Source organism: Poecilia mexicana, unplaced genomic scaffold (genome assembly GCF_051168715.1).
Source record: "Poecilia mexicana isolate PSO_F unplaced genomic scaffold, ASM5116871v1 scaffold_4, whole genome shotgun sequence".
Taxonomy (NCBI): domain Eukaryota; kingdom Metazoa; phylum Chordata; class Actinopteri; order Cyprinodontiformes; family Poeciliidae; genus Poecilia; species Poecilia mexicana.
This window is the reverse complement of record NW_028263373.1, coordinates 15399107-15424220: the sequence shown is the minus strand read 5'-3', so window position 1 is coordinate 15424220 and position 25114 is coordinate 15399107. Positions and strand designations below refer to the sequence as shown.

At 38.3% G+C, this 25114-nt stretch overlaps 1 protein-coding gene across 5 annotated transcripts in view; it reads left to right on the top strand.

Annotated features, from left to right (window-relative positions):
• The window catches only part of adgrl2a (adhesion G protein-coupled receptor L2a), a 125597-nt gene that overhangs the window by 6208 nt on the left and 94275 nt on the right, over window positions 1–25114 (top strand). For all 5 annotated transcript variants that reach the window (XM_014996796.2, XM_088005014.1, XM_088005015.1 and 2 more), the window contains exon 2: window positions 16553–16737. In XM_014996796.2, coding sequence (XP_014852282.2) covers window positions 16662–16737 — 76 coding nt within the window. In that variant the 5' untranslated portion in view covers window positions 16553–16661. The remainder of the gene's footprint in view (window positions 1–16552; window positions 16738–25114) is intronic.

Sequence of the window (25114 nt, the reverse complement as noted above, 5' to 3'; positions counted from 1 at the left end):
TCTGAGACTTTGATAAATGATATTTTATTGTACAGTATTTAGTATGGGAGTGTGGTGGCTTTGTTCTTGTGGAATGGCTGCCAAGTCAGATGGAGTTGCGCGTCTGGTCTGGGAGTTTCAGAGGAATATCACAGGGATGGTAAGTTGCTAAAAAAACCAAGCTAATCAACAAAATAATTGTCTTCTCAATTGCCACCATGCCAGAGACATCAAACACAGCCAGGGTTGAAAAAACAATCAAATTATCTTTAATGATTCCACACGCTGATAGATGAGGGCTCATGACTCGGTTCCGCTCATGGGGCGACCGGCCGTATGTGAGGAGGCACGACTTTGTGGCGCTCATAAATTCTGTGTATGTTTTAATAATTCGCAGAGATATCAGCCTTTCACCTGTAATGAAAACAAATTTATCCTATTATGTGGGTTTTGGTGGTGAAACACACAGAGCTGCATTTAGTCTATTAATTTCCTGCAGTGAATTATGAGTCCTGCTGCTTTCATCTTCTGCAGCACCCTCCATGTGTGGTCCGCAAAAAAATGTTTCTATTTCCTTTCCAAACTAAAGTTTGGCCCCTGCGTCTGCTCTGGCCCCCACCCCCGCCCCTCTTCTCCATACTCGCTCTCTGTCTCAGCCTCTCTCTGTGTAGATAATGTCTCTGCAGATGATTTTACCGCCCTCATTGAGGCTCCTTCCAGTAATTGAACAAGCAGAGACTGGGTGCTTTACTGGAATACAATTGTCATTATTATCTCAGATCTCCACTGTACGCAGAGAGTCAACAAAACATGGAGTTGTACTGGAATTTTTGGGCTATCTTGAAAGCCTGAATCAAAGATAGGGGATCTGGTATGCTTTCTTACGTGGGGGGGAAAAAAAAAAAAGTTGAAGAGAAAAGATGGAAAAGCAAATGGAAAACTACTGCCGTAACTTTTCCAGCCTCAGATTTAAATTCATGTCTTGCAGGAATCGCATGAGGTAAAGTGGAGCCCTGGGTGGTGCTTTGTTGACTTTTAAACTAGGCTTGCAGAGAATACGCTAATGATTAATCTAAAACATGCTTTTACGCAGTGACAATACTTATTTCGATAATTAGCACAAAATTTCCACTAATTATGTAATTATAAATAATTACATGTAGGATATTGTTTTACATATTTGCATGCTTATTCTTCTTATAAAAATTTAAGGATAGGAAAAAATAATAATATACATGACAATATGAATATGTCCTGGACTCCATATTGCAGTGTGATTTCTTAAGGTAGGAAGCTGTGTTTTCTGGCAAGACGTGTGGAGCTTTGATTGCGCCGCCGTGAAGCAGAATTGACCTTGTGTGTCAGAATGAGCTTTTTCTGCACCCTGTTTCGCGCGGAGCACTCTTAGAGCGAAATGGCCTTAGGAGGAGTTGTTCCTGACAGAGATGCATTGTCTCAGCCAGCCAATAAACCACGGCACTGAGTGGCTACATCTGTGAACCTCATCTTGACTACAGTGTGGGGCTAGCAACAACACGGCAACTGTCACAGCTGCACCTGCTGCTGTCTCAGTACAGAGCCTCCCTCTCTGCTGCCCACAGTGCCGCATCACTCGGCCTGCCGTGACAAGCCAGAGGCGATGGTCTGTGCTTGGGTCAGCTGGAGAGAAACTTCTAGGGAGAGTGTTTTGAAGACAGAGGACAAAGTGTCAGACCTGAGAGGAGATGTTAGGATAAAAATTCTGCCCTGAGGGCCCAGATTTGGTTCTGTTGGAGCTTGGATGTATGATTCTGTCTGTAAAGCATAGCAGAGTTTAGGAGTGCTGGCTTGGTGAAATCTAGCAACATATTTGCCCACTTATTCAGACCACAGTTTTTTCACACACTCCTGATTGTGAATAATAAAGCTATTATTATTTTTGCTAACCGATGTGGTTTCATGTGATGCTTAAAGTAGATATGCGGTATAAAAACACATAAGCCCAATATTGTTTTTGCAAAAACGCTAAACACTCGAAAATTTAGAATAAGAAGGACAAAATATGCTGTGGAAAACGACTGTTGAGCTGATTGTGCGTGATAACACAGCCATCATGCTGTCTCAGGAAAAAATAAAAAATAAAAAGATTATTGGAAGAGAAATATGCCGAAAGGATTTTCAGCCAGGAGAAGTGATGCAACATGTCCACTTTCCTGCCAAATTGAACTTAGGAGTGTGAAAAGAAATGCAGGGACATGAGGACTGGGGCTGACGTGCATGCAGATAGTGTGGGATTAACACAGATTGAGCGACAGTGGCCGGTGACTTCTTTTTACAGCTTTGCTTGTACAGCTGTGCCAGGCCGGGCGTTCACAGCTGCCTTTTGGTTCCAACTCCTCCTCCACTGTTGTAAGGGAGAGGTAATGAGTGTCTTAAATACAGTAGTCAAGTTGCTCCACCGATGTGTGCGTGTGTGTGTGTGTGTGTGTGTGTGTTTGAATGGAGATGTGAAATTATTCGGGCATTTTGAAATTCAGAATGCTTAATATCGACACCTCATCGCGTCTCCCTCCTGATCTGATCTCTTTGACAACAGCACAAGAAAAATACATCCACAGACTGCCCTAATAATTCATCATGCCTGTTTCTAAATGAGGTGTGAGGCAGCTCTGCTGGTGTGAATTCTGCTATAAATCACACATACTCTCGCTGCTTTATCCATTAGACCGACCTGTTTGCCTAATTCGGCTTGTGAGTCTTGAGCAGACTGATGTTAGTAATTGAGATGAGTGTGGGAACTGCAGCTTTTGCTTCGCACTGACATGTTGTTTTCTGTGAGCGAAATGTGGACGAGCAAAATAGTGAAAAGGTTGCTAACATTTCAAGTCGGGCTCATGTCAAATGCCCATTTTACTTTTTTGTCAATTGTCAATTATTTTTTTCTGCTGCCTGAGTGGGAACTACATTTACAGTCCTTTAAATTAAATTACTCAATCTTAACAGCAAAGACGTACATTTCTATGTATTTTTACACATTAAAGTTGCCTTCAAAAATCTTACATTTATTCCACTATTTTTTTTTTATTTTTTATTTTTTTATTAGATGCAAAAATAGGTTAGGGTAATGCTTTTTTAGACCGTTAAATGTATGCTGCAATAAATAAATAAATAAAAAAATAAAAAAACATGAGTATACTAGAATTTTCTTTAAACATGTTTTGCTTGTAAATTAAACATCTGTTAGTGCAATAGGGCAGTGATGTGTATGTGTGAACTACAGTGTTATTTTATCAAAGCAGGTTTAATGATGACAGATGTAAATCTATGTCAAACATGCAGTACACTACTGCATGAAAGCCCAGCAACCCGCAATTCATTTTTAGTTTCAGCAACTGAACCAATGTGATGAGTGCTGTTCTGTAGTAGTTGATGGAAATGTGGAAAAAAGAAAAGCTGTGTAAAGCGGACAGTCAAACGGAGAACAGTTTCCGAGGAGAGGGGTGGTGGTGCAGAAACGTGTGCTTTTTTTTTTTTTTTTCTTTTTCATTTCGTCATTGCAAAAAGTAGAGCCGGTGGAGTTTCTGTCATTCATCAGTCTGAGCTGATTACCAGTGAGTCTGGAGTGAGCTGACAGGATGCGGCTCTCGCAGCCATTACCATCAGGCGGGCCCCGGGGTAGGCGGGGAGGTGTGGGCAGGCTCGGAGAGGCCAAGAACCGAGGGATGGAAAGGTTTCCCTTGTTTTAACTCGGCGCATATCTCTGAATGCGTTCGTTTTGTCCAGTTATCTAGCACACTGTTAAAAGATCTGGCCAAGATTAGCACTTGCCTTGAAAACAGCGGTGCTGAAATGTAGCTACCCGACATGGCAGCACAAGCTACCAGTGAGGGAAACCTGGCAATGGTTTCCCTCACTGCTTGTGCTGGTTTACTCTTTACAGCAAGAGCTGAAGAAGGGATCTTTTATTTTGTCACCTGAAAGGGCGTTTGAGGTTCTCCGCATAATGAAACCAGTATAGGAAGAGGGGGGAGGGCTTCACGGCATGATTCAACTACAGTGGGGACATTTTCTTGTTGCGTTGAATGTTCATATATATAAATGAAAAAAAAAATATATATATCAAGATGGCTACAGTTGTGCGTGTATGTAATGGCTCTTAACCGGAGTACTAATTGTTACTGTAGATATTTTGATCTGTAAGCCTTACAAGAATTACAGGCAGAATATTCAAAAGGCTGCGAATGAATATTTATAAACGAGAGATGAAAATGTTCCTTTGAAGTCATGTTGCTGTTTTTAACTGGTGATTCGTAGTCACATTTATTTCAATTTTTTTTTTTTTTTTTGGCTCTGCAAGGAGCAACAATCTAAGATGCATGCTGTTTAAACATATTTAATTTTCATCTTTTACTGTTTAAATCCTTCACTCCTTAAATTATTATTATTATATTCTTTTTTGCTTGTGCTGGGCTGAAAAACACATTCAGATTGACAGTGGAAAGAAATGTTAGGTTCCACCTGCTCACTCATGTCAACTTTAACCAGCTGCTGTTTTTACTTGTTTTTCAGGGACAATTTAAAAAATGATTTCCTTGTTTGAAGTACATGGCTTTGGAAAATGTAATTCCTCATTTGAAGTGAAGGAAAATAAAGTCTTGCTCTTAAATGTTGTGGCTTAAGTACCCTCTTGCTGCGTACATATATATTTTAATACAGAGATAGCTTTTGTTTATCACGTTAGCAAAACAACTAAGCGTAATTTCTAATGTAGTCTATAGGCATAGAACTGACATTTTCAATTTTTATAATAATTTTTAGTAAAAAGGCAACAGTTTCACTTTACTATCGTACTACTAGAAAAATATGGACATGTAACATAATGTACCTGCTTTTATAAAAAAAAAAAAACAATTACTGCACCAAAAGCAATTTAACAGATCAATTATTACATTTTTAAAAATGTAGCCTGTCACTTTTATGTATAAGTATTTAGATTTTTCTTTGAAGTTTCTGAAATTAAGATTATTAATCAAGTGGATAATAAGTACAATCTCATATATATATATATATATATATATATATATATATATATATATATATATATATATATATATATATATATATATATTTGTTGCGGTTCTGAAACAACAAAAATACAATTTTAGCATGGTAGCTGTAGCTTTAGCAGTCTAGCTTCTATGGCTCAACTCTGTTTTTTATGACCCGACATATATTTTAAAGCTGTCTTTCTTACAAGTAAGGAAATAGCATAATAGCCTTCTTTAAGCCACCTGACTGGTAGAGGGCAACATCTGATGGGGGAGGGGCATCACATCATTATTCTATGCTCCTTTCAGCCAGAAAACACTCATCATTCTAACACTTTTTCTGGAGCCTCATAGAAAGTATTGTAAATAATAGAAACGCCACAAAGAACCAATTTTACTTTTTTAAACTAGACGTGAGTCAGTGTGAGACTCTTACGACATCATAGCTGTAGATACAATACGTTTCCCTTTTGTTAAAAAGAAAAAGAATGCATCAAATTAAAACAAATTACCACTGCTCATTGTTTGTGACATTAGTAATGATGTTAAATTTACATACAGACTTGAGAAAAAGTTGATACATTAGCCAGTTGGGCTATACACTCAGCTGTCTTCTGCTCTTCAGTCACGCCGATCCCAGCATGTGAACTGTAGTTTCAAAACAGCGATACTTTAATGAGAATAATCCAATTCTGAAAATATCTCCAAACAGGAATCCTTATTTTTGTTGCAAATGAAGAAAAGGTACTGTAGCTGTCTTTCAGATAGTTGACAAGCAGGGCGAGTAACAGGTGGGGGAGGAGCAGCACTGCATTACTCTGTGCTCTGATCACTCCCGACACTTTCTCTGGCTTCTCATTAAAATGTCTTTGAAACCGTAACTTTTTAGAACCTTGATATACTGCATTACAAGGAACCGGCTCATGCCCGTAATCTACTATTAAGTTTAATGAAATTCTGGCTTGCAGCTCTGCTCTGAATGGTCAGTCTTATTAGGAAACCTCCCCAGCACGGGCTCTTGTGCAAGCACTACACTCTTTCACTCGGACTTTTCTTTTATTACACTCACTCCATATTCATAGCGAGTCTTACCCCCCTGTTATTATTGTGTGCAACTTAAATTGTGCCAATTATACTTCAGTGGATTACCTGCACAGAGACACACAGATTAGAATCTGCTTCCTGCTAGCTCCCATCGTGGCAGTTCAAAGGTGCGACCTGAGTGGCAGCCCGCTATCGTTTGCCAGGGCACAAAATTGGTCAGCCTCTTAGAATTTGCTTGGGAGTATGAATCCCTTTGGTATTCAAAACAGGGTGGGTCTTATGACAGGGAGATAATTCCCCTGTGAATGTTTTATCACTGGGGCCGCTCAACAGTCTCTTGTATCTGCTCGCGCACTCCCCTTGTATTTCCAGATTTCCTGACTTTGGTCCAGATTTTCATAAGAAAGTACACACGAAGAAAGGCCCCTGTTTGTTTCCCCTTCCCTCCCCTTTTTTTTTTTGTTATCACAAAAGAGCAAACACATTTTCAACGTACACAAGGTGCAGAAGCAGTGATTGCTGTATCAAGTGTCCTGCTGTGAGTGGCAGAGGATGATAACATAAGCCACAGACCAATTTACATTCCCCCCCCCCAAATCATGTCAAGTCTAAATCAAGGTGAGTTGGGTGTTTTCTGGAAATTTTTAAAATGTCCTTTTCTTGCCTTTAAGGAAATTTTTTTTATGGCTTTAACATATTTTTGGGGTGTGGGGGGCGGGGTGATTTTTGCCAAATATAAGTCTCACACATTCAGTATGGCTAAAGACACAAGTTTCACTCTTAGCATCTATAATTGACATTTTTAATAAAACTTTATTTTGCCACATGTAAAAAAAAAACAAAAAACCTTCCTTAGTCCTCACATAGGATGGATCCTTTGAACATACAGGACTGACAACCGACTACACCCATTGAAACTGGGAGATGGAACAAACCAATCTGTGCTTGTTTGCATCACAATCCCACTCGGGATGCTGATGTTATGCAAATGAGCAAATTGGAGAAGGCTCAGCTCCAAAACTGTCCTCTCTCTTTCACGGCTGAAGGTGGGAGAGGGCAAAGGAGTAGTGACACCGGGACCGCATGAAGGAAATCTAATAAAGCAGCCGGAAAATTCAAAGCAACTTAAATTGTACCCGCTCCTGTCCTGGCGCTGTTTGTGCATGCTACATCAGCTGCGTTTTCTTTTTGTGCGCCGTGTTTCATCCTGTTTTTATTCTTGTTAAAAAAAAAATATATATATATATACTTCAAGGAAAAGGATTTTGTTTCAAGAGGGGGAAAATGCATCTTAGAGTTTTTCTATGCATTTGGGAAGAGCGGGTGAATATCCCTTCATCGGATTTAACAATCACCATTATACCTGTCAGGGCAGTACTGAGTGAAGATTTAGGGCTGACAAGTGATTGCATTCAGGAAAGACTACACCCACCTTCTTTTGTCTGAGCTTCCTGACAAGACACAGTGCTATACCTTGTTTTAGCATGACATGCGCCGCTTTCGCTCTCTTTTTTGACAAAGGCATTCGTTCCATCTTTCTAGATTGAAAGTAGATATGGCAGCACAGGGATAGAAATATGCAAGTAGGCTGCATTGCATCCACTCCACCACTGTAATTGTTTTTATGTCGTGTTGCTTCTGCTGCAAGGGTGAGGCCCTCTTTCTATTTTAGTGACAACTGCGATTATGCAGCGTCCCCACCTTATTTTGCCTGTGTTTGTCCTTGCTCTGAGCTACAGAAAGGTTAAAAGCCTCAATTAGAAAATGAGGCGAGGTTGGCGACATTGTGTGCGATGCCTTAGATTTTGGAGAAATTAACAAGACTTAATCTTGAGCCTTGTGTAAAGACTTTGCTTTTCAAGGAAATGTAGAAACGGTGTGAGGTGAAAATGAGGTGAAATTATTTGACTGGTAAACGTGCTATTCACAAAGCAGACATGTAGCTGAGTGAGCCAACAAAGGAGACGCAGCTTCCGTTTCTCCCAAAGATAATAGTGCGGTCTCTGTTTTCTTTCTCAATGCTAAGATGAACAAAACATAGAAGACAGTAGACAAATGACTTATTGTCCCGCTTGCCTCCTTGCAAATCTACATTTGCTTCTCACAAGTCATCTTCTCAGTTACCTTCGTTATGTTTTGTGTTGCTGCCCACTACCTGAAAAATTAATCAGCCTGTTTAATAACGCCTCATGATCACAGTGCATTATTGATGAAGAGATCCTTAATAGAGAAGATGGAGCCAGTTTTTACTATTCATTTTAAAGAGAAGGCAAGAAGGTCACATACGTTGTTGCTTACTGGTACATCTTGGGGTGAATGATGAGTATTACTGCAATAGACTGAATAGAGGCTAAGATCATTTTTGATTCCAAAACGTCTACAAAAACACAGATGGCAGAAACTGAATAATCCAGATCCATTTTAATTAATTTCTACCCCCAGTTTGTAGACAAGCCATGACATTTTCTCCTGCCCGTCTTTCATTTTGTAACATAAGCACACAATTTCATAACACCTGTATTTAATGCACTTGATAGATGTGTGTTTTGCTGGGCAGACAAATGCCAATAAACTGTCTCAAAGCCCACTTTATTTAATTCTACACTGTTTTGAAAGATCATAAAATTCCTGTTTCCATCGACCGTGACTGCACAGAACCTATGAAAGATCACACCCCCAAAAGTTCGACAGTATTACTGTATTGGCAAACAGTTTTATACCATGTGTAAATGGTATGATGTAATTGCTTTTGTTTAACACACATACCAATCAGCTCATAGCTTTCAACTTGTAGTTTTAAAGCAGGCTAATGGGTGGTGCTCCATTAGTTTTACAACTTGAATCTCTGTTTTTTCATCTGTAAATATCCCCAAATAGCCATGTTTGCCTTCAGTGTATGCATGAGAAAGCCTAATAGCACGTCTTTCAGCTAGTTTATTTTCAGTGCTCAGCAACAAGTGATGGAGCACAACTTCATTATTCTGTCCCAACAAAATTTACAGCTGCTCTGTCGTTTACTCTTTCATCTTATTCTAATGGCTTTATATTTTAGGAACTGTGTGATGTATTTGGATTTCTTTATGATTCATTTAAACAAGATTAAAAATACAACATGCTCAGCACCCTAACAAAGGCCACTAAAGTTTGTAGACACTGTGACCCAAAATGGTACATTTCTTCTTTAACTTTGCTTAGCAAGGCATCGATTTTTTGCTTGTTTTTGCAGAAATCAGCATGGATAAAGTCAAGCTGAAATATAGAAGATGAGTTTGAAAACGTTTCTGGATTTATTGTTACTGTACGTCGATCCATGTTGACTAATATTACTTTGGCAAACTGGATCACATACATGCAAAAAATGTATTTTGTGGTGTCCTAAAGTGTTCCCTGGACACCAACCATGCTAAGCATTTATGTGCACAAACTAATTGGATTTGGCTTGTGGACAAAGGAGTATACACTTTGTACTGCATTCGCTGTGGGTGTTTCAAGGTGAATCATGGTGTGTCAAGGACTTATTGGACTTGATTGGCAGGCACTATCACCATGAGATGCCCATATAATGGCAGGGCCCTCCGTTCCTGACCTGCCCATTTATCTTGCTGTATTAATGTCAGCCTATTAATTCCTAAGCGGAGGAACATTTGGCAAAGACACCGTTAACAGTCTTGGCTGAGTCACTCTTATCTCAGCAGACCTGAAAGGAATAGTTTTGTGCTATCAGTGAGTGGAAATGACATTTTGAAACTTCATTCGAGATAATCCACTTCACTTCCTGGTAAAACATCAAAATTAGAACAAAAAAACTGATGGAAGATGTATTAAAACTATGCCATAGTGAAAAAAATCACCTTGCCATTATCCGTGTGGACAGACAGGTGTGGATATCTTAAAATGCTAATAAGATTTCTCTTCCATTGCTGGAATGATTATCATGATATATATATATATATATATATATATATATATATATATATATATATATATATATATATATATATATATATATATATATATATAATGTGTGTGTGCAATGTCAGAAATCAGTTCTGACAATTGTTCCATTGTAGTGACAATATCAATTCCATATATTTTATTCTTGATGCATAAATGGGAATGCATTTGTGATTTCTGCATTTTCTTCTTGGATTTAAAACTCTCTCTGATTTAAAAAAATTCTGCATTTTGTCTTTTCTTTTTAACATGTAATTGTTCTTTGAAAAAAAAAAAGAAATAGGTCAAAATTGTATCATCGGGTCAAACATTTAAGAAAACTAGAAACTGGTATTAACCAGTAAAAAAAAGAAAAAAAAACTGATTAGTGCATCTCTAGTTACAGAGTTCTCCAGGTCTGTTAAAAAATGTCACTGTTTTTCATAAATACAGTTCTAGCTTTTGCTGTTCATTCCATAAACTTTGCTTCCAATGGTCAGTTCATTTAATTTTATATATATATATATATATTTTTTTTTTTTACCTCTACATATTGATGTCTTTCCCGGGTTTGGCTTTGTTTAGTTGCAGTATGTCCGGACCAGGGGGAAGAGCTCTAATCGATCAATTGAGTGGCTCATAAAAATGATGAATAGAGGAAACACTAAGAGCAATGAGCATGACATGCACCACGCTTCTGTCACACGCTCTGTCTGTTGTTTGTCACTGCGTATTTAGTGGAAGCGTGCCCTGCATTTGAGGTAGGCAATGATTCATCACATTATCATCCGCAGGACTAAAAACAATTGTTTTTATGTCCTCTCAGATGATGAAATGGATTTGGTAATACCTTAAAGTCATAGGTGGCTGACTGAGCCAGTGGATCTGAAAGAGATATAAAAAAAAAATCTCAGCTGGCATACTTACATAATAAGGTCTTTGTATTTTTTTTCTATATTCCAAGACACCTATATGGGTTCCTTTTGTTTTCAAACACATCTGATCTTTTTGGCATTGTCCTCTGTCAGCCCCCCAACTTCAGCCCCACGCTGCTCCCCTGCTGAGCTGTCCTGTCGCGCAGCATGCATGTTTGACCTGGTCTTTCACAGGCTTAGCTCCTGTCAGGGTTCAGGGACTACGTTTGGGGCACCGGTAGTCACACAGCGTTTGGTTGGGTGTCACTCAGCTCCTTCGACTCTAGGCCACTCTCAATCATTCCCTCTGTGGAGGGGTCGGCCTCTGATTCCTCCCTGCCCGATATCTGACTCGGCGGGGCTCCCCGACTCATCTGATCACCAAGCCTGATCTCTCCATGGCTGAGTGTGAATTTTCTGATTTGCCCTTGCAAATTGTACATCTTCAGGAGAGTCAAAGCAAGGAACCCAATTGCTTTTGGAGGAATATATTTCCTCTACAGCTGAGACAGTGTATTTTTGGTCTTCTGTCCCCCGGTATTTCTATATTTCTTTTTTCTTCGTCTTTAAATCGGGCAACAGAATCTGAGATACCAGGAGCCTCGTAGGGTATATGAATTCATGTATGAGGAATGCTGTTAGGAAAACCAAGTAGAAACCAAGTGCACTTCTTCTATTTCAACTTGTGGTGGTGTGTTTCTCTGTTCCTCAGGATTTACATTTCAGTCGATTTCTGCTCCCACAATTTCCTCCCCTTGCATTTCAGTGATGATCTGTGACAATTAACAACCCAACTTTTTTCTGAGTTTTTTTTTTTTTTTTTTTTTAAGGTTGAGGGCTAATTCGAGGGTCAAGCAAGACTTGCAAGCTGCCAGCCTTTTATTGTCTCTTAAGTCCCCCCTCCTCCACTCAAGCTCTTTATTCTAGGTCCCCCCTTCATTCTCTTGGACCCTGTTTTAGAGAATGGTCCAACTCTTCTTCTATTCTCGTGTGACCCTCTAACAACTAGAGATGGACAACTGGGAGCTTTGTCTTAGAAGCCTAACATTCTTTTCACATCTGCCTCTTGTTTTCAGACCCCCCCACTGCATTTAAATTTCAAACTGTCCTGAATCAACCTTCCTTCCCTCCCCACTAATAGCTCCCTTCCTCCCAGTTACTAAGCCTTTTATTTTCTTTCTCTTAAAAGGACCAACTGCTTCCTACTTTTGCATATTTGACACTCAGTTGTTGACTGTAAACCATTCTGTTGTATTGTGAGTATATGGAGCGCACATATGTTTAAAGCCTGTGGGCCCACGCCCCTGTGGCTTCCCAATTTCTCAGGGTACTTAAACATCTGTCTGGGCCAGCTTCATATTTAGCCCGAGCTGTGTGTTGTCTGCCGCCATCTTAGTAATCTGTGCTTAAAAATCACAGAACATTGGCCACTGGTCATGTGTGCAATGAATAACAAGCAGTGTTGTTGTCGTCGGTCCGCTTCCGTCTGTTCAGAAACTCCAAATACAGCGGCGCATTGTTACCAACGACTAAACTTGTTGTGCAGTTTCACCTAAGTCGCTGGGCATACAGAAAGCAAGCTGAGGTGGGATTGCCGGCAGTTTTCTGTTATGAGGCGGAGAGACAAAAAAGGAGCCCCCAGCTGAGAGGGGAGACCTCAACTCATTTAATGAGGAGAACGGCAGTCAGGCAGTCTCCCCACAGCCTGCGCCTTTGGTGTCTCAGCATGTTAAACACTCACAGCATGAAGCAAAATATATTAAAGTATAGGACTGTTATCGTCAATTTACACAACACCCCAACCCCCCCCCCCCACCCTGTACAAGGAATCTACATTCTGCGTCTTTCTCGTAGCAGGGGGTCTCTGCAGGCTTGGAAGACAAAACTGTCAAAGGCATCTCGTCTTTTGTCTTCACATTCCGACACATGACTCCTGTTGGTTGTGCTTGCTTTTGTTGCTGTGCAGTGATGACAAGGCAGGAGAAAGAATAATCATACTGTTTCAGCACTCCTATCTCAGACTGAGCCTTAAAATGATTGTTTATGTATAAATATGAACACCTTCAGCCACTGACGCAAACAATCATCCAAAGACACAGACTAAGCTTTGGCCATTATGAGATCAAACTGATAACCTTGAATGAAAAACACATGATCTAACTGCTTGTATTTAAAACCAAAAAGCAACTATTCTGCTTACTGCTGCAAAATCCTAGCAATTTACTGATTATTATGGCTTGATATAAAGAACATTTTGTTGTTTCTGTATTAGTTTTTGACACATTGTCGAAGATGTGTGACAAAAGCATTTTTTTTTTTAAATACTGGCATTAAATTTCCACAAAATAATGATTAAAATTACTCTGTTTTGAACCACAAATTAACTCAACCAGTGACTGTGGTAAATCCACTCACATTTAGACATCATGTGGAAACAAAGCAAAATATTTCAGTTTTACGAAATATACCTATTTATGTGGACAGGGCTTAAATAAATTTACTGAGATGTTCTAAGCATTATAAGTGAATCCATTTTCTTAAATGATTTAGTCACAGCTGAGCTGTTAAGTAGCTCATGCTTAATGGAATATTTTTACATTAAGGAAATTTTATTAAACGATTTTTCAGCTAATTTGGGTAGAATGACTTTATACTTTGTGACTTCTTTTTCAAGAGACACCTGAAATACACATCTGTGCTGGTTTTAGCTTGAACTGTGTGTACAAATCGCTTAAATAATTAATCACTACCAGATTAAGGCGATACAGCAGTTGCTGAAATAATGGCACCATATCTAGGTTGTGGTAGGTGCTTCGAGGTTTCGAGCAAGCAGGCCGTACTTCTGGTAGTACCTGCACTTTTAAATTGTACACCAGTTAAAGTATTGGCTTCTGTGATTTTGGAAAAAGTATTTGTCTGATTCGTAAAATAATCACCTCTGCAATAAACTGTCTTTTTTCAAATGTTCTTGTTTCAAATTAAGCTTCTTAGAATGTGATGTGCTTATTAAATACATAAGAAAACTGAGCACATATTATATGAACCAAGTAAATATTTTAGTTAGAGAGGATTTTCAAAATATATCAGTTTATGCGAGGAAGCATAAGGATTAAATTGGATTATCATCATTAGGTACATATATTCTAATCTAAGAACAAAACAACAGGCACTAAGACTTTGTGCCCGGATGAGAACTCCTAATCCTATATACTGAGTAAAAAGCCTTACTGTGGAGACAATCAGCTTAAGGTCTCATTATAACGTATGGCCCGTGAGTGTGGGCAGTAGCCACTTCCCAGATATATTTAATTGGTGCCACATGCTCTAATAAAAAGCAAGTGGTAGAGTTTTGTGGCAATCCAATATGTTTGGTCTCTGTGATCAGCTTTCATTTGTCAAGCCTCACAACTGCACATTATTCCTCTGAAACTAAATACGCTGTGGCCGCGTGTGTTCTGCTCCTGTTAACCTCTCTTAATGGCTCTAAAATTAGAGGTCTCAGGTGAGGAGCAATGTCATACCAGATGAACTGATTATGGCAGGTTTAATTATAACTTTGGCGGCAAATGCGTGCGCTCCGCATGTTTTCTCGCTGATGAATTATTACGATGCCTGAGAACTCAGACAAAACGGATCAAGGAGCCTTCAGGCGCTGGTTATCCTCCAGCATGGAGGTGACAGCTGAAGCTGATTTGTGCGGTTCTGACTGTACATAACAACACAAATCCTCCCTGTCTTCTCTGCTGAGTTTTTCTTTTTTCTTTTACATTTGCCGCTAGTGTGAGCTGTATAAAATTCGCTCCCTCGAATCTTAAACAATCGCAAGCTGTAGACATACAAAAAAAAAAAAAAAAAAAAAAAGAAATGGTGTTTTTCAATGTGGAAAAAATAAAAAGAGAAAACTGTTTCTAATGGGGTCCTGTGTGCCTTGTTGCCCGAGTGATGCCACATCCCATGGCGAATGTGCTAATGGTTCATGGGAGCAAGAGGATGGAGCTTAACCCAGCGGTGTAAACACACAGACAAAAGGGAGCCGTTAGTAGTGTGAAACACATGCCTGGGCGTGCAGGTAAGCATTGGGTTTCACCACACATGGCTCCACCACTGGATCCATGGTGGGGAGGAGGTCATCTGCTTTTGTAGCGGAATGAGAGCAAAACAAACTTTCAGGCTTATACTACCGAGACAGGTATGGATGAGGTGGGAAGGGGAGGAATTCTGGTTTGGAGAAATGTCAGCGAGAAGGGCGGGGGTGGTGAGGGTATAGATTGGAGAGATAAAGTGGTTTGTGGCTAGTCTCGAGACAGAGAAGTGACCATTTGTTTGGCAGTGTTTGTTTATTTGTCTTGGGCACGGGGGAGGAAACGGGCAGAAAACTTAAGGGTAGATGAGAGTGCTCTTACTTTTTAACCTCTATTGGAAGTGAAATTCCCCTGTTAGATCCACGTCAAGAATTCACATGAATAAATCCAACTTAGGTTTTAGCTTCTTTTTTTTTTTTTTATGCCAAAGTGGAGTTTCAACTTTGTTTACTTTGGAGAATAAATCATACACTTTGAATACTATACATTTTTTTTCCCATTTTTGACTTCATTTTCCTTTTTTTAAAATCAAAATAGGAAGTTCATTTCAGTTTCTAAATTATTTGGGCAATCTTTTTAGGTACTTTGCAGTCAAGTGCTTAGCAGATGTGTCACGCGTGGCTTTCTAGCACTAGTTTTAATAAAACCGTGGGACTCCATTGGTTTTCAAACTGTAACTGTCAGGGATTTTTGTGACCATTTAAAATATTTTCAAACATCAGAAAATATTCAGCTGTTAGAATCTTGCTTAGCATGATACCAGGAACCAGTCCATGTTTTTTTTTTTTTTTTGTACTGTGGGACTGTAATATACATAAACTTTATGTAGGAATCATGATGTGCTCTGTCACACAGTTGGTAGCACTGTTGCCTTTCAGGAAGAAGGCCCTGGACTGATATCCTGACAGGATCTTTTTGCATGGAGTTTGCATGTTCTGTCCTGTGCATGTGTAGGTTCTCTCTATAGGTACTTCAGCTTACTCTTACAGTCCAAAAACAAGACTGGCTATTTTGCCTCTCTAAATTGTCCTTAGGTTTGAATGCCTCTCATACCTGTGTGTTTCTATGTTGCCCTTTGTATTCTGCCTCTCTCCCAATAACAGCTGGAGATAAGACCAACCCATTCACAACACCATAAGCAGGAATAGACAATAGGTGAATAGATATTTTCTGGAATACGTAAAAAAAAAAAAAATACACATATACATATGTTTAATGAGGTTAGTATCACTTAGCTATTGCTCATGAGGGAATGAACAGGGTGGAGCACATCTGTTTCAACACAACAATGCCTGCTCTCACCCTGCTCCCCCATCCTACTAGTGAAATGTTTAGTGTTTAGCTGCCATTAAGGGATTTCTCTCTTGAGGATTATTGACCTTCTGGGCTTATTTTAGTGGTGTGCGTGGGTTTGTAGCATTTCACAGCTTAAGGTTTGTCACATCTCTTCATTGGAATGTGAATGAAACATCAAGGGGCTTCAGAACGCGAGTGTATTCCTCAGGGGCAAAGCACACGTGTGGACTAAATTTCATAACTGAACTAAATGATGTCTTTTTGGCCTTTGTTGCAGGGAAGAAGATCGATAATGAGCATCTCTGAGACCAGTTGGCTTGGGCTTTTCTGATCAGAAGCTGTTACCCACAACACTAACCTGCCACAAATCATCAATACTCAGCACCATGGCATGCAGCCTGCGGACACTACACACCTTTTGCTGGTTTCTCATCACTCTAAACCAAGTACACTCCACAGAGGGTAAGTATATCAGAGTTTTGTCTTTGCTGGCTTCTTAAAATTATACTGACTTATCATGTCTTTTTTTTTTTTTTTTTGCTCTGAATAAGTTATATTTCAAGTTGACGCAGCTCCAGATTATTTTATTCAGCTGCCACACGTGGAAATATAGCATGCAGTAACTCTGAACCAAGCCAAATCAGGCACTGCTTGTGTGAGTAATGCAGTTTTCAGGACAGTGGGCACAGACGGATAGAGGGGGATAATCTTGAGTGGTTTCATTAGTTGTTAAATTGTGATTTGTCTGAGATTTTCTGCTTGAAAGCGTCAGTTGTTCCCAGTGGCATCAGAGCTGGATCTGTTTGTAAATTCCTCGCTTTTTAATGCTCGCCGTCATGGAAATACACGCCGCAGATTTCACACCTCAAAAAACATCAAGCTCAAATGTCTTGTAATCACACTTCATTAAGTTTTGATTAAATCAGTCCTGGCTTTGTTGTAACCGCAAGTTTTACGTGTCCAATGTTTAACCACAAGGTTGAAAAGTAACACACTAAATGTTTTATGATTGAATTTAGAATTCTCCGAAGCTGGCGTATTTTTTGTGTGTAATGTAAGTGGGGCTAATACAATTCTGTGTAAAGATGACAGCTGTCAAATCTCTGGCTAAGCCGTCATTTAAGTTCAGTAATCAGAAACTCAAGGGTGCAAGGTGGGATTTTAACAACACGTCTTATTGACAGTATAGCGAATCGCATTGGCGTAAATTGTAATAGCACATTATGCGCATACCATCTGGATGTCATTTGATCTTTCCTTTTAAAAAATGGAAACATAATTCTCTGATCTCTACTGGCATCAATCAAATTTGTAAAAACTTCAGCCATAAAAAGCAGCTTTGCTCAGTCAAATGGTTTCCATTAAATGTGACAGAATTTCTCAACCATAAAGTTGATCGAATATCAAAGTGTGCAGTATTATATAGATAATTAAAAATAGAAAACCAAGAAATCACATTTCCATGAGCTTTTTTTATTGAACAGCAGACACTGGCAAGAAACAACTTTTTTCAGTGCAAACTTGTCAATATGGAAACATTGAACTTTATTGTTTTTAATTTAATATTTTTTTTTTTATTGTTGAACATGCACAGTCTACATGATCCAAAGCAGAAAGACGTCAAGATTTTAACTGTTAATTTATCACAAGCCATATCTTTAGCACATTATTCACTCGTACTATCACATATTGCATGTTTTCCTAATATGGTGCAGCCCTAATATTATGGAGTGGAGATGTTTTTTTTTATAAGAAGACCGAGAAGATGGTAATAGCCTTTGGGAAAAGAATCGTGCCATTTGTAGGACAATCCTAAAAAAGTTTAAGGCTACAAAAGATTTAAAAGGAACATATCATGAAAATCCACGTTTTTAGCACTTAAATACATTTGTATGTACTTTGAGCATCTAGGAGTGCATTTATTTACTGCCAGTGCTGTGTAGACATCTTTGTTCTATTTGAGTTGTATTTTTCATTCTACTCAATTTTCTCTATTACCTATAACGTTTTCTAGTTTATTAAGTCACTGCATTTGCTGCGGAACTGCTAAGCTGGGTCATGACTTCCAACTAATCAGTTTTGTGAATCCGACTTTTTTTCTTTTTTTTCTTGCAGCAATTTTATAATGTCCAAGTTCAGTTGCTCCAAAGTTGCAAGTAGACAAGTGAAAATGTTCGGTTCCAGCGCGCATTAGTCCACAAGATTCCTTACTTCGTCCCTCTTCATCAAAAAGCTCCTTCAAAGCGTCTGGTTAAATTTTATTTTTCTTGGAAATGTCCCCACGATAGTGGGGAAAGTCCCGCTTGTTTGAGCGAAGCACTTAAGGTGGAGTTCTTCAGCAACCTCAGCTAGTATCAAGAGGGATTTTCCAAAATACTTTTTCTGATTGAGGAGTCAGGTCCTTCTCTCTAGGGAAACGAGGGACACAGCAAAGTGGTAAGCTCCTAATGATGCTAAAATGACAGCAAAGCTCATTTTAGACCATGAGTTTCTGTGTGCTGATAATGACGTCCTGGTCTGGTTGATAGCCATCGAGTCTTCTGTTTCTGTTGGTGCTGTGTGTTAGTTTTTAGCTGCCTTTGTGAAGATAAAACTGAACTGCATGTTTGTATTATTTGGCTGTCGGTTGCCATTTTTGTCTTGGGGAACACTTGATCCAAATGCATTTGGTGATGTTCTTGACGTTCCCATTAGCTACCTCCTTAATTATGTCGAGACTTTGTTTACTTCATTCATATTGCGGTAATATTAATATTTTAATAGGTATCTCACATTCATGGATGCTGTAAATAAACTGTGCTCCACATTGTAGGTAGCTGGTATGGATGGAGAGGGTGTAAATACAGTAATAATACCATTGCGATGCATTCATTTGAGTGCGTGGTTCTGCAGATTGATGGTCTTCATTCTCCTGCTCTGGGTCAGATTCTGGCTCAAACATGCAAGGCTGAATAGACAAGTCTTTTGGTGACATTTGAAACTTTGGATTGAAAAATGTCTCTGCCAGTAGATAATTGTGTCACTGCTATGAAACTAGAAAAATGGCAGAATGTGGTGGAGTGGAACGCTCTGCGACCGGGAGGGGGGCAGGGCTCGAACACACGTCTCAGAACAGGGTAACCCAGGGGTTTGTGGCGCCACAATAACGAGGAATTCAGACCAAATCATTGCAGTTCTACTTTACATAGACCATAAGGGAATGATTTACATGTGAAAAGGATGGATTTAAAAGGATATGTCCACTTTAAGACTGAAGCAGAGGTTCATCTACAAGCAGAACAAGCTATATTAGAATGATTTATTTGTTAAAATCGTGAAAAAAAACTAAATCTAATTAAACAGTTTTGCAAAGAATTAATTTTCTTTCCACACTCTCCGTCCAATCTGATTGTGGTTGAAATATTTTCAAAGAAGCTTCAGAGCAGGTAGAGACACACCCAAAACATGTGCAGCTATAATCCCAGAAACAAGGGCATCTATTAAATCAGAGGGTGAATACATACACAAGCCACCCTTTTTAGATTTGTGTTTGTATAAAAAACTTAAAAACTGTGTGATTTTGCATCTATTTTCATGAGTATGTTCTACTGCTTTTGGTTTATAATGCACATTGAAATAATGGTGGACAATTAAACCTATGTGCAGGGCCGTGCAGAGACCACTAAAGGGGCAGGTGCTCAAAAAAAAGGGCACATCTAACCGCATTCTAGGACAGAATATTAACAAAGCCAGCAGCTTTCAGAGTTTAATAAACAATGATAAATTACAAAATTGTGACATATACAATCAAAGTTAAGGAAAATCTCTATATAGACCATACAACTATGCTATTGTATTAGTAATTTCTTTCTGAAGGTCTATTTTGTTATAGGAAAGTATTGCAATAATCAAACCCGAAATTTAGCAAGATATGTAAATCAGAGCTAGACCACCAGACATATTTTGTCTTTACAGAATTACACTATTAAAAATGTAAACAAGGGCACAATGCAACCTTTTAGTGGACTGTAATCTATAAAAAAGTGCTGCCTGTTTGCTACACTAGCAGTGGAGATGAAGATGGTCCATTGAGGAAAGCAGAGCTGCAACAAACTTTAACGTGGAGCTGCAGAAAAAAGAAAAAAAAAATAGAATTGTTAATGCATGTCACCATGAGAAAAGCCTACTGAGTTTGCTTAAAAAACTATTTTCTCACATGACGTCGTGGGCAGGGCCCAAAATCGCAACAAAATATTTCTGATGTGTGCAAATAAGTTTGTTTGGCAAATACCTTTTTTAAGTTTACAAGGCAAAAATAAGTGCCTTAAATAATTTAATTTAAAAAAAAAGTTTTTTAAACAAAACGTTTTGTTTTAAAAAAAAGAAATCATTACAATTCCAAAAGTTTTGATTACAATTTTATTTTATTTAACTGAAGTTAGTTTTTTTTTTTTTTTTCATTGAATAATTGGGGAAAAAAAATTAACTGCATACTCTGTGAACCAGACCCTAAACTTAAAGTCTGGAATGAGTTTTTTCCCCTTCATCAATGAAATACTTTTATTACGTACATTATATCTATCTTGGTAATTCAGGGTGAGTTATTTTTAATTCTTAATGAATATCCTTGTTGGACTTTTATTTAAATGCTATTCTCCTTCAAGATCCATTTACCTAACACTAGAATAAATGCAGTGTACATTATGCAGCAAAGGAAATTAGAAGATTGGACACATATCCACTATTGAGATGATAGGTTTTGGACGGGCGATGTTCCTCTATTGCATAAGCAATACTGAAGAATGACTGCTATCATTAACGATACAAGGAAGAAGCTTTTTTGTTATCTAGCGTTACTAGCAAAGTTGTTAGCTAGCAGCTAGCTAATAGCACAACAACAACAACAACAACAGCGTAATGTCTGTAAAATTACTGAATGGATAGATAAGAACAGTTTTTCCTCACCTGGCTGTCTCCTCCCACTCAGTAGTTCTTCAGAGAAAGGCAGACGCAGAGGCCTGTCAGTGTCTGTTATATTTCATTACCTCTCTGCTTAAACCGCGACTCCGTGCTGAAGGAGAAACGATACTTCGTTTTCCGTCATATGACAAGTGAATAAAAAAGTTTTTATTCACCAAAAACTTTTTTATTTTTATTTTAATTAACCAAAAACTGTTCTGTAATCTGGAACGTTTGCTACGTTGAGCTCCGCAGTTAGCTGCCTCAACTTAGTGTGCGAGAGGCAATTTTGCGTCGTGCGTCACGGGCGAAAGGTCAAAGGTAACAAGGTGACCGGAGGGCTTATTATGTTGTACAAAAAAAACAAAAAAAAAACAACAAAAAACAAATAATTTTAGTACATGTTATTATGTGTCAGAAGAGGGTTTAGAAAATAATACCCAAAAAAAAAAATAATAAAATTTTGACCAAAAGGGCACTTGGGGGCAAGGAGCAAAAGGGGCAGGTGCTCAAGCACCCCCAGGGTTCCCCCCCCTCTGCACGTGCCTGGCTATGTGTAATCAGTGTCAAAGCGATACAGAAGTGAATTATTGGCAGGTTGTTTAACCCTCTGCTTGAAAATGAACAGAGTGAGCAATATAAAACACTGATGAATTGTCTGCATCTTAATGTTGGAATGGCAGGTTGAAAAAAACATTGCTTATTTACTATTTTGACATTTTTCATTCATCATTTTCTCTTGTCCTCTGATATTGTCCTACCCCCCTTACGTCTTTTCCCTTTTCCTATTTCAGTCTCACAGATCAGCCCAGAAACAGTTCATTACAAACAATATCCCCTAGTAAACATGCTTCATTAAACTGCCTCTACCCCTAATATCTTTTTAATGCATTTTTATAATTGAATTAAATGGGTTAGTGGAATGCTATAAATAGTTTGAAGTTGGTTTGTCCCCCCACCCCTTTTTTTTTTTTTTTTCTGCACCTGAAACGTGTGTATTTATATGCTGTATAAACACACGTACCAGACTGAGAATGCAGCGATGGAGGGCAGGAAGTTTGACCTCCTTCTCTATACATTCTTCACATTTGACTTCCCTGGTTGGACACGTGTCCACGAGTATGTCTGTTTTATTTACTCAGCTGACTCGCGGCGTTTTCTAAGCTTTTGTCTCCTGTTTTCCTCTTTGCTATGCTCACATCTCTACTCTGAAGAATTGCTTGTTTGCTTCAGTAACCCTCAGAGTTACTGGCATTAGTTTTTAGATTGATTTGTGTTATTATTTTAATTACGCTGTATTTACAGAGCAGAGGGCTGTCGATTGCTAAATTACCCCATGGCTTATAGCATCAAAAATTAATAATATAGCACAATAAAGTTTAAAGTCATGGTCCTGCCACAACAATTATGTGTAATTTGTTATAATACAGGTTGTTTAGATGGTGTAATTTCCACCGCCATTGCTTTATTATGACTGTTATCCTGCTTAAGACCACCAGAGCCTTGTTAACCCTCAATATTGTAATCATTTATGATTGAGATCAACTATCATCTGGGGTTTTATTGAAGAATGTTTATTTCTTAGATTTTATAGTTCCTGTGTCTATAAGTCAGCTAAAGGTTAGAGACATGAAGGGAAAGTTATCCTGATCAAAGAGAAGTGCTTTACCTGTTAAGATCCCTGCCTTTTCTCTGTTTGGTTCTGAATCTTGATAGAACGATGAAACAAAAATACATTATTAAAATAGTGACGTCTCACAGTGCTTGTATAATAAATAAATAAATAAATAAATAGAGCAAAAATAGGACATTGTGGTTGGTAAGATAATGACAAATAAATAACAGTATGAATATGAAAGAAAGCCAAAAAATGACCAATTTCATAACTGCATTGCCATTTCATCCCATTACCATTACTAAATAAACATGAAGTCATGTATTGTGTCTTAGTTTATTTTTCTTGGGATATAGGTATTTTGATAAGTATTGCAGATTGATTTTCATATTTTTTATATAGCAGCTTGTTTCTGCTGAATATTGATCTGATCCCCACTTGGTTGAGTAAAATCTGAAGATCAAAGACTGATTTGACTCCTTATAAAACCAAAGTGCTTTGTACCACCCACTAATGGTAAATATTTAAAGTTAGATTCACATAATCACACTTACTGGCAGCAGACTATGAGCAGATTAAAGAAATGTACTTTAATAATGTCTTCTCATGTGAATTTGATTTATATTCAGTGACAAAAAAAATATGTCATGAGATTACCAAAACAGTGAATGTACAAACTGACCAAACACATAACAGAGACTTCAACAAAAGTATAGTGTAACTTTAAACCAAATTTACACCTCATATTTGTCTAAAATGCGTACAAAGTGCAGATTTTGGTTTATCTCTATGTGAAAGGTTCTAATTAGTGTTTTTTTTCTTTCTTTTTTGTTTGCATTTTGTTAGAAAGCAAAACAGTTCAAAGATATTGAAAATTGAAGTTGCATTTTTATTAAAAGCAATTGGAGAATGTAATGTCCTGACCCCAACAGCATAGCGTGGACTCAGAGCCGAGTGACAAGGCTTTCTCTTGTTCTTAATCTTTGTGCACAGACTAATTCTGAGCCAAGAAAAATCCTCTTACTTCATAGAAAGTGACAGCTACAATGAGAAGAGGCTTTAAGCATAATCACTTTGCATGATATTCGTGACTAAATCGGGGATCATAGTTCTGCCGGTTTTACTTTATATTGTCTTAAGTTTCACTGAACTGAGTCTATATTCTAAGCGTATGTCAGTTATAGATCTTCTTATTACATTGTAGTGTTTTTGTTGGGACTGATATTGTCATACATAACACATTTTGCGAAGCCATTATGGTAAAACGTGAGCACTTTTAAATACATTGATGAACGTTTTAAAGGAGTTCAAACATTGTAGACCTGGAAGTCTCTGACTTACCTTTGTTTCTGTATTGCATGACTGTACGTTTGCCACGTAGCATTCCAAGTAATCTTCTTCAAGTTATTTTTCCCTTTATCCTGCTGGTGGTCCTTTTATATATGAATATATAAACTTTTTTTTTTTTTTTTAATAAACAAGCAGTGATGATTTACCCTTGCAAGGCGTGATTAAATTGGCTTACATGTTTTCCAAAAATAATGTAGTCACATCTGGTGGGATTGCAGGGATTTGCATGTATCAGTGACAGAATTGCAATTCACACCTAGCTCAGTCACAGACTCTTTTCAAAATCTTCCCCAAAGATTGTTGGAATTATGGAGAGGCAAAATGAGATGGCACGGTGAGGATTGTGTGTCAAGAGGTGTGGAGTCGGTTTATGTTTGCAACCTGCATCATAGAGTGCTGGGAATACTTTGTTCGCTTTTTTTTTTTTTTTTTTTGCATAAAAATATTTTGTGTGTGTGTGTGTGTTCAATAGAAGTATTTTGAAATCATCAGAGAATCTGAACTGATGATTACCCTCACTATGTTGGTTAAATGCTTTTAAGGAGTTTGTTTTCTGAAGGAGGTCATGGCATGTTCAGAATTGACAAGGTTCACTAAATGGGTCACCTGCGGTTTCATCAAACCATAAACAAATATTTCCTTTAGAATTTAGCTTTTCATTCCCCTGTAACAAAAAAAAACAAAAACCCAACCTGTTTTTAGAGGCGAAACCTGTAAGGACAAGCCTAGCACAGGGATTTTCTATCTTTCCACACATTCTGAAACCTCGCCATTGTTTCCCCTCAAAGCTTGAAATGTTTAAAGTACTTGAGGTTTCTCAAAGGGAACAGGGAAGGGCACCTTTAAAAGCACTCTTTTTGTATCGCAGGAAGGAGAAGAAGAGAAGACTTAAAACCTTCATCTCAAAGTCAATGAAGTGAAATAGACAATCAAGGT